Source organism: Rattus rattus, chromosome 11, assembly GCF_011064425.1.
Source record: "Rattus rattus isolate New Zealand chromosome 11, Rrattus_CSIRO_v1, whole genome shotgun sequence".
Lineage (NCBI taxonomy): Eukaryota > Metazoa > Chordata > Mammalia > Rodentia > Muridae > Rattus > Rattus rattus.
Genome location: NC_046164.1, coordinates 97,639,534 through 97,649,287, shown reverse-complemented (window position 1 = coordinate 97,649,287; position 9,754 = coordinate 97,639,534). Strand labels below are relative to the sequence as shown.

General features: G+C 44.3%; 1 protein-coding gene across 1 annotated transcript in view; it reads left to right on the top strand.

The window, feature by feature from the left end:
* Positions 1 to 2,235: 2,235 nt before the first annotated feature.
* Positions 2,236 to 9,754, top strand: part of Eml6 (EMAP like 6) — a 288,615-nt gene continuing 281,096 nt past the window's right edge. Inside the window, 2 exon segments of the mRNA XM_032915924.1 lie at positions 2,236 to 2,395; positions 3,219 to 3,933. Of these exon segments, the coding sequence (XP_032771815.1) occupies positions 3,737 to 3,933 (197 nt within the window). The 5' untranslated portion in view covers positions 2,236 to 2,395; positions 3,219 to 3,736.

Genomic DNA, 9,754 nt, shown 5'->3' with positions numbered 1-9,754 from the left:
CTCTTTGTATAGGTTAGGGAAGTTTTCTTCTATAGTTTTGTAGAAGATATTTATTGGTCCTTTAATTTGGGAATCTTCACTCTCTTCTATACCTATTATCCTTAGGTTTGATCTTCTCATTGTGCCCTGGATTTCCTGGATGTTTTTGTTTAGGAGTTTTTTGCATTTTGCATTTTTTTTCTGTTGTGTCACTGTTTTCTATGGAATCTTCTCCCTCTGAGATTCTCTCTTCTATATCTTGTATTCTGTTGGTGATGATTGTGTCCATGACTCCTGATCTCCTTCCTAGGTTTCCTATCTCCAGGGTTGTTTCCCTTTGTGATTTGTTTATTGTTTCTATTTCTATTTTTAGATCCTGGGTGGCTTTGAACTCATGAAGATCTGTCTGCTTCTGTCTGTGAAGTGTTGGGATTAAATGTATGCACCAACATACCCAGCCAATTACTATTATTTTTATTGTTATTTTTCTCTTCAAGTGAATTAAAGATTCTTCATTGTTTTTTTTTTTTTTTTTTTTTTTTTTTTTTTCGGAGCTGGGGACCAAACCTAGGGCCTTGGCGCTTCCTAGGTAAGCGCTCTACCACTGAGCTAAATCCCCAGCCCCTCTTCATTGTTTTAAGTAGTACAAACCTCTCTGTACAGTTCCACTTACAATTTATTCTTTAAATAGATCTGACTGTATTTTTGTACCCCCTTTTTATTCCAAAGGAACAGTAGAGAGCTCTTTTAATTTATCTTTTTAAATTTATCTCAATTGTGTTTTTATTTAATATTTCTTCCATTAAACTTTTCCTTATTATATCTGGAAGATGTGTTTCTCTTCTTATATATAAAATTTATTTCTCTATGAAATTCACCATCTCCATTTTTGCTTCCAACTTTGTCTCTGCTATGGTTTGACTGTATCCCACAAAGTCCATATATTTAAGATTCAATCCTCTGATTTATATGTTAATGCTATTTGGAGATAAGGCTTCTGTAAGTCAGTCAGCATTAGATAAATCGATGAGGTTGGGTCCATTACAACACTAATGGCTTTCAAATGACACAGGAGTTAGCATTCTTATTCTATCATGCTATATGACATCCTCTGCCAGCGTAGGATGTAGTCAGGCTCGGTATCAAATGTTGATGTCCATGTTCTTGCCTCTAGAGTCATCAACCAACCACCTAACCAACAAAACAACCAACCAAACAACCAAATAAACGACTAAATATTCTTCATGGATGATTATAGGAATAGAAAGCAGACCAAGACATTTTCAAACTTCTTTAAGCCATGTTTTAATTTTTAGTAGCGTCCTTACTGCCTTAAAAAAAAAAAAAAAAAAAAGGGACTCCTTGAATTTATAGATTCTGTTTTCTCAGAAAATATGAAATGAATTCAAATTCTCTTAATCAGAACTGCTAATCCAAACTTTGGTGCTTCTAATCTACAGCATTTCCTTTCCTACCAGGGCAGAGCATCCTATTAAAGCTCCTAGTAGATAAAGAAACATCATCTTGAGCACAGAAGTGTCAAAAAGTATCAACCTTTCGTAGCCTCTTAGTCAAGTGGATTTAAAAATCTGTTCCCAAATGTTGGCTGTGGCCATAATTAGAACAAATAAATTAATTTACTTCAGGTAGTTTTAGAATGGCCACTAGCTTGTTTTTTAAAGCCAAAATTAGTTGTTCATTGTATGGGCACAAGGCAGGTCACAGGAAGGCATTTATTCACCTACACATGACAAGAGTATTGTGTTTTACATGATACTGTATTTTTCTTAAACTCCATAACACTGCACTTGGATAAATCAGAATCCTTTGGAATAACGGGAAACTTAAGTAGGAAACAGCGTGAGTCAAGTGCTGCAACATGAAAAGAGATGGGCTACAGCAATCCTCAGGGACTGGCGTAAGAGGAAAGCCCGTGAATTTTCTCCACGTCATCTCTGCTTTCAGCACAGACTCGCAGGCCGCTGGCCTGGGTCACTACAGAACGCCAACGCCATCCTGGGTGAGCTGCGGGGTCCGGTAGGAGAAACGCAGGCTCCCTTGGCACTAGTACCACGGCCCTGTGATGCATAGAACCCTGGGACTTGTAGTACACCCAGGGCGCTCGCCGCAGCAGTTAGGTTACAGAGGCCTACGACTCCCAAGATGCGTACGGAACAGGCGGGCGGAGGGAGGGGAGGCTTCAGCCCTCGCGGGCGTCTGCGTTTCCAAGAGCCGCAATTTCGCCTAGTAACCCGTCCCAACGCTGGCCCCACCCCCGGAGCCCGGGAAGGAGGAAGAGCTGGTCCCCTGCGCCCCGGTGACGAAGCCTAACCCCGGAGCGCGGGGAGGGGAGGGAGGGCAAGCAGAGGATTTCGCTGGCTGGCGCGGGATCCTGGATGCTAGGCGGGCAGCAGAGGTTAGAGGCCGAGAGAGCAGGGATGCTACGTGCCAGGCTGGTCCGGGTGGGAGTGCAGTAACCCGTTGGGTCGGTAGAGCCTGAGCCAGGTGTCCCTGGGGCTACCAACCTCAGAACCGCCAAGGCAGGCGCCTGGCTGAGCATGGGGTGTCGCTGACACCCGGGCTCCACGGGAGACCCCGCCCCCGCCCCCCTCCCGCCAAGCTAAAGGCAAGATCCCAGAGCCCTTGAGTCTCATAGTTAGCTCAAATCTTTGTGGGGAGAGGAGCACGATATTTCCTTTGACACTTTATTATTGTTGCTGTTATCTTGTTATTTTTATTTATTTTTTTTTTTCTGATCGGGAGCATTTGTAGGTAGCTACAACTAGCTGTTCTCTAGTTGCTCTGGTGCCGGGTTTCCTCCGATTAAGAAAAAAAAATTATGACACTTGAAATTGGAGTCTTTGATTAGGAGAAGCGGCTAAGTATTTTTTTTTTTTTAATGATTTTCTCTGTGAAGAGAAGGCTCATGGGGAGTTTGGATTTTAAACACATGTATGACAACTAATTGGAGCATCTAAAAAATGACCACTGCATATTCACCATGGCTTTATGGAGGAAACAGCGTTATTTCAAATTAGATCAGCGACTACCGACCAGTAGTGTTTAGGGCGTATTTCCTAGGAATATGGAAGGAGAAATGTGGACAATTAAAAAAAAAAAAACAAAAACAAACAAACAAAACCCCCACAACCAACAACTTGGTTTTAGTTTGGTAATTATTTTCTTGTACTAGGTGACATGCAAAATCTTTTTCTCTTCCTGGTTCTCGCATCCTATAGACTGTCAGTTTCGGATCCAAGGACGGTGATGGCAAAGCAGTAAGGAGGAGTAACCGGCTGCCTGTCAGATCAGACCTGTCACTGAATAAATATCACCGCCTGCTGCGACGCCCCCCGCGCTCCTCAAACTTGGCGAACTGGTAATCTGTGTCTGGAAATGCAGATCTTTGATTTTAAAGGCGGGGTGACCCCGGGGAGAACCTCTCCCGCCTCCCGAAGCCCGCAGGTGCAGTGAGGCGTGCGCACGGGCGCTGGCGCCCCTGAAGCCCGCTTGACCCCGGGGGAAGGAGTCGGGGAGCCCAGCGGGGTCTTGCTGCTGCGCACCGGCGTCGGCGGCTCCTCTCCCGCAGTAGCAGATGATGGTGGCGGCCGGCGTGCTGGGCTGTGTCTGTGCGTCGCCGCGGAAATCGGCGCCTGGCGCTGTACCCTGAGCCCTTGCAGGTCCGTCGCAGCTCGAGCCTTGAAGAGGACAGAACCGGCGCCCGGGGTACCCGAGGGTCGCGCGGTGTTGGCTTATCATGGCGGATCGGACAGCTCCCAGATGCCAGCTCCGGCTGGAGTGGGTGTACGGGTACCGGGGTCACCAGTGCCGCAACAACCTGTACTACACCGCCGGCAAGGAGGTGGTCTACTTTGTAGCTGGGGTAGGGGTGGTGTACAACACCCGAGAGCACAGCCAAAAATTTTTCCTGGGACACAACGACGACATTATCAGGTAAGGACCAGTGGGGCGGTGGGAAGGGGTTGGATATGGAAGAGTGGGAATAACTGGGATCATGTCCAAGAGCCCTATGGAATAAAGGATTTTCCTGGGAGCCGCTTAGAGAAGGGCTGCAGATGCTAGGGCGAGAGCAGGAATGGGGAGCAAGGTGCAGGTGGGAGGGAGAGGTAAGCCCTCTCAATGGCTTTTAGATCTCTTCTGAGTTAAGTGCTGCGTTTTTGTTCTTTCCTGCTAGTGCAAGGGCTAGGTAACTACCAAACACTCCCCACTTCCCTAGCAAGGTAAATAGCAGGGGCAATAGATGAACTATGGTTGGCATTTTTGGAGGGCTCCTCAGTAGGTTCTTCAACAAGCAAGTGGATCTTAAAAAAAAAAAAAAAGAAAGAATGAAAGAAAGAAAAGAAATTTTGACACAGGCGGTTTCCAATCTTCATCCCATGTGCGTTGGACCTAGGACATTTTTGTAGTGGGTGGGGAGGGTTTTCTGATAGTTCAGCCTTGTTTTTAGCCCCCAAAGCGTATTTACACACTCTAAGGATGCTTTTCACAACACTTCAAAGGTTTAAAAGGCTGGCAGCAGCAGCTGGACCACAAAATCTCACCATCTAGCCCATAGAATAAACAATATGTTATAGTGGATGATCTAGGAGAACTCCATCGCACAGACTAGTCATTTTAAGGTCCTTCATGTTTAATTAAAGGGGGGCCTATTTGATTCTTTGTGCTATCCTCTTCTCTGGACTAGACATATTTCTTCCCAGGCTTTGTCAGCATCTCCTGTGGCCAATTAAGGTGTGGTCCAGATGCTGCTCCTAGGGATCCCTTTCTGCCTATGGCAGTTGAGGATACTTTTCAGGGTGTGGACACATCCACTCACAGAGACAATGATTGCTGACCACAGATCGCAAGGAACAGAGATCTTATTTTGTGTTCCTTCCAAACGTCTTCCAAACGTTCAAAGGTCTGTTCCATTGATGCAGAGTGTCGACTTTTTTTTTTTTTTTCTTCAGGGCATTCTTCCTGTTGCTCTAAATTTGCCTTTCACACAGGTTAAGTGATGAAGTAGTAGTGTAATGGTCCTGCCTTCCCACTGGGAACAGTGAGATTAGCTTCTTCAATTAGGGTGGTTTTTCTTACTGTGTTGAAAACCGTTACAGAAGGTAAATTTTAATACTAGAAATAGAGGAGTACACACACACACACACACACACACACACACACACACACACACACACGAGATCTTGACTCTGCCTCCCCCTTTTTTTTTTTTTTTTTTTTTTTTTTTGAGATAGGATCGTACAGTTATAGCCTAGGTTGGCCTGCAATGCAATATGGAGCCCAGGCTGACCACAAGCTCATGGAAATCCTTCTGCCTCAGAGTGCTGAGATTATAATCATGAACCACCATGCCCAGCTTTTACTTCTACGGTTAGAAGATGAAGATTTTGAGAACCAGCAGCTCTAATGCTCTCTAGATTTGGTGGAACTGACATGTAAAACTTTCTTTTTGTCACAGACAAAGCCCCCTGCCTTTCTTCTCTGATTTGAGAATGGCTGTGCCTGGGGCATCCTTACTCAGTTCTATCCTACAGATCCTGCAGATTCTGCTTCCCTAATTGTGTGGCTGATTATTAAAGGCACAGGTGCAAATGATTAACAGTGACTCATGAAAAGTTTGGATATTTAAAAATCTAAAGGAAACAGTAGCAATTAAACTACTGGTAGGAATTAAGATTCCCTGAGGTTACATGATATTGACATGACAGTTGAAAATGAAGATGGGAAAAGGGTGGGTTGCAGTAAGCCATTGTTGTGATGAACAGCTGGGCTAGTCTGGCTGCAGTGACATCTGGCTCCAGTGGGTAAAGAAACGTTAAGGTTAAATGAAGAAGTTACAGGTAGACTTCACTGACCAGCAGGCAAAAGGGAGAGTTTCTTGTCTGCTCTATTTCTTGAGGTGGTTCAGAGAAAAGGACTTTTACATTCTCCAGGATTTGCCTGGGTCTGAGTACGAGCAGGTGAACAGAGTTTTCTAACACTGATGTATATCTTTGCGTTTGGAATGAAGGCCGGTGGATTAAAAGCCACGAACCACGGATCTTTATGTAATTAGGGGCTGTAAATTGGAATGTGTATGCTGTCATTTTGCTTTATCTTACACACGTAAGCATCTCTCACCCTCCACCTGCCTCAGAAAGCGGTGCATAAATCACAACGCACGATCTTTTATCTTACGTATTAAATTAATCTCTGTAAACTCTAATAGACCACTGTTTTACCCACTTGAAAGGTTGAAATCTGTCATTCGATGGGGTTGACTATAGAATCCAAGGTTTTAATACAAAAATATTTTGTCTTTTTGAAACATTACATGAATATTAAAACTCTTGATTCCAGCAAATCACGTATTATAGTAACTGACCACTTGGTCCATGGATTTTGAAGGGAATATCTGCATATAAATTAATACTGTATTGTTTTATGGTGCTTCGCCTAGAATATTAGCTACAAAGCAGCCTAACACTTAATGATAACATACCCCATTTTATAACACTGTGTATGCTGTCTCGATCATGAACCTTAGCGACGTAGGATTTGGCAGAGCTCCTTCGGGGTCAGCGTGTGTCCTCTGCTTTGACAGGATGTGTATTTAAGGCAGATTTTTAAAGAAATATTGGTATGTGAGGCATAATGTGATTTATTGGATGAGGAGGCTTAGTTTTATTCTCTTGAGTGATTGGCTTTCGATGCAGATAATAGATGGGAAAATGATGCCATCATTTTGTCTTGACAGCATTGTGATGAGACGGGCAAAGGCCTAAACTGGTGTTTGCTGTTGGGGTGACAAGACTCAGATTGGGTTTGAAGGTGAGGCAGCAAGGGATGCCGACCAGGATAATTATGCCTTTGCTTTCCTGGTCATGAGAAGGCTGTGAGATTGGAGGGTCACTTCCGTACTCTGGGTCCCTCTATTACTTCTAGATAATTCCATCTCTCCATTTCATACGTCATTCATTCTTCTCTATTTGGCTTCCCTTCCTGATCAGCTGCAGTGCTCTCATAGGGAAAAGGGACCCCGTCTCTGACATCAGAAGTGTGAAGAACCCACTAGAGGCATCCACTGAGGGTGTGACTGCTTTGGGCCTTATTCGTGAAATGGAGCTGTCAACACCTAAGCTGTAGCATTGTTGGTACTATTAGAGAAACGATGTTTGTAAAATGTTTTGTTGGGGGTGGGTGGGGTCACCCTTAGTAGGTAATCAATATTTATTACTGTGCTCAATTAAACACACACACACACCAAAACAGTTTCTCATTGTACACAGACAAATGTCCAGTCTCCGTATCTTTCCATTCTCTTTTACCCCAGCTTACCATTCTGCCTGTATTTTCCAATAAAAGCCAAACGTTGTTTGCTTCTTGCTTGCTGTCTAATGCAAGTACCCTGTTCTCTGCTTCATGATTTATCTCCCCCCTTTTCTGTGAAGCCTACATCAGCTACAACTTGGGCATCAGTGCCATCAGCAAAACAGTTCTGATTTATTAAATGGGGTTTACAGTATTCGTAGTGTTGTTGAGGTTACATAGAAGGCAATCATTGTACACGGCAAAGGGTGTGTGCCCATCATAGGACCGTGTTTTATCCATACTCAGGGCAGCCCCGTCTGTTTCAGTGTCCCCTCTGCCATGACACCTTCCACTATACTCAGACAGGGGATATCACATACTCCTCAGATTTTTTTTTTTTTTTTTAGGGATATCTGATGCCATTTTCTCATCCCAGATATCTCCACCTGTAGAGGAAATAGCTCACTGATGTTGAGAATGAACCTCAACATAGGCAGAGTTAACATTTCCTAATAGTTAAAGACCCAGAGTTAAATATCTATCCAGATTTAAGGCAGGCTTGCCGGACCCTGCCTTCCTGGCAAGGCAGATTGAGGTATAGAGTCATTAAGACTCTGTGTGTGCTTAGCAACTGACTGGCTCTAGAATGGAAATTGGAGTTGAGGTTGGTCTGATTCCGAAGCCCACAGCTATTGCTTCACTGTTCTTCAGGTTCCTGTTCTTAGTCACTGTGGTCCCTTCCATTGTGCTGGTTGTTAACAAGAGCTCAGCAAACGTGTTCTCTTTGCAGTCCACTTGTCATCAGTTGGCCTATAAATCCTGGGCTTATTTTTAAGAACCCTTGAAACAGATTGTCAGATCTCAGTCTAGACAGAGAATAACATTCAAGTTCACTTTAGCATCATCACCAGCCCTGAAACAATGATTAGAAATGATCATCTGCTGAAGATCTTAGTACAAAAAGTTTAGAAGTTGAAACTGTGACAAGCTAAAATAATCTAATGCTGAACTATAACTGAAGTTGAGTTTGAAGTGAGCAGCTTCATGGCCATGGCTGAGCCTAGATCGTCTGCTTGTCATGGGTTCCCATGAAGGCCTGGACATGTAACTTTATATTTTGACTAAGGGAAACAGAGTTATCTATAAAAATGACTTCCTGGGTTAGGGATGAAGCTGCAGACACTGATGTTAAATGAGCTGTCTCCCAAAGTAGGAGCCCACTGAAATTAAGGTTTCATGGTCCATGGACCCTTCTACTCTCTACTTCTCTGTCTCCTCCTAAGACTCATTTTGGTATGAACACAGAGTCCAACTCCACCACCCTCAGGCCTGCATTGAAAACCAAGGAAGATAGTCACAGGAAAGGCATTAGCCAGTGTGATTACAGACCAGCAATCCACATTTCATCTTAGTTTTGATTTTTAAAACTAGCAAGTACTTTTATCCTCCCCCAGCAGGCTGGATCTTGGTGAAGTCAGTTTTCTCAGTTTGCTGGAGTGTTGGTCTCTCAGGACCCCTTCCCAGGTAAGGGCTGTGTTTTGAGTTCTCTTGAGTACAAACCTGACATCTGGCTGAGACATTCCTTGCTAGGATGTCCAGTCTAGGTATAATGTCCCTTGGTCTGAGCAACTTTTTTCTGGTTTTTTTTTTTTTTTTTTTGTGGATCATAGATGAGTTGCCTGGTGAAGGTTAGTTACCAGAGTCCTGCCAGTTGTCTCAGAGAGAATGGTCTTTTCCTCTGTGTCCTCCACCAACCTATGGGTTTGAGCAGACCATTTTGTCTTTACCATGGAGTCTCAGGCAAGAGTGGATCATGATATGTCATCAGAATATCAGCAGGCTCTACTGGTCTTGGGGTTGCTTGTCAGGCAGCCAAATCAGCTGCTAGGCTGTGGAAGACAGCAAGTTGTAGGGGGAAACCAAATAGCCTCTAGGAAGGCCAAGGATTTTAATGTCCTTTCCCCTGTGGTGATCATTCCATGGACATGCCCAGCTGTAAAATCGTACAGACTGATGGTCTGGGTATATGTTGGTGAACTTTCCTTCCTCCATCTAAGGGCTTGAGTCAGATCAATCAATTCTGCCCTCTAGGCTGAGGTTCCTGGCCTGAGCCCAAATCGTTTTGGTTAAAGTAACTACTGCAGCTCCCATGTACCTGGTTCATCAGGTAAGAGGGCAGATAGCATGATTGACTGTGGTAGTCTTCTCACACTGGACTTGAGAGAAGACCAAGAGTAGGGCTTGGTACTGCATCACTCAGTCATTAGACAGCCATTGCTCTGGTGCTCCTCAGTGGAGGGCCTGAGCTATGTTGAAGGGTGCCGTGAGTTAATTTTCCTTTATTAAACTATCAGTAGCAACCACAGCTCTTATTCAGGGGGTCTTCTGGGGTTTGTGAAGGCTGCCAGGACAGATGAAGCAGGAGGGCAGTAGGCTATAGTCCATCCTGTCCGCCATCGGAGTGCCG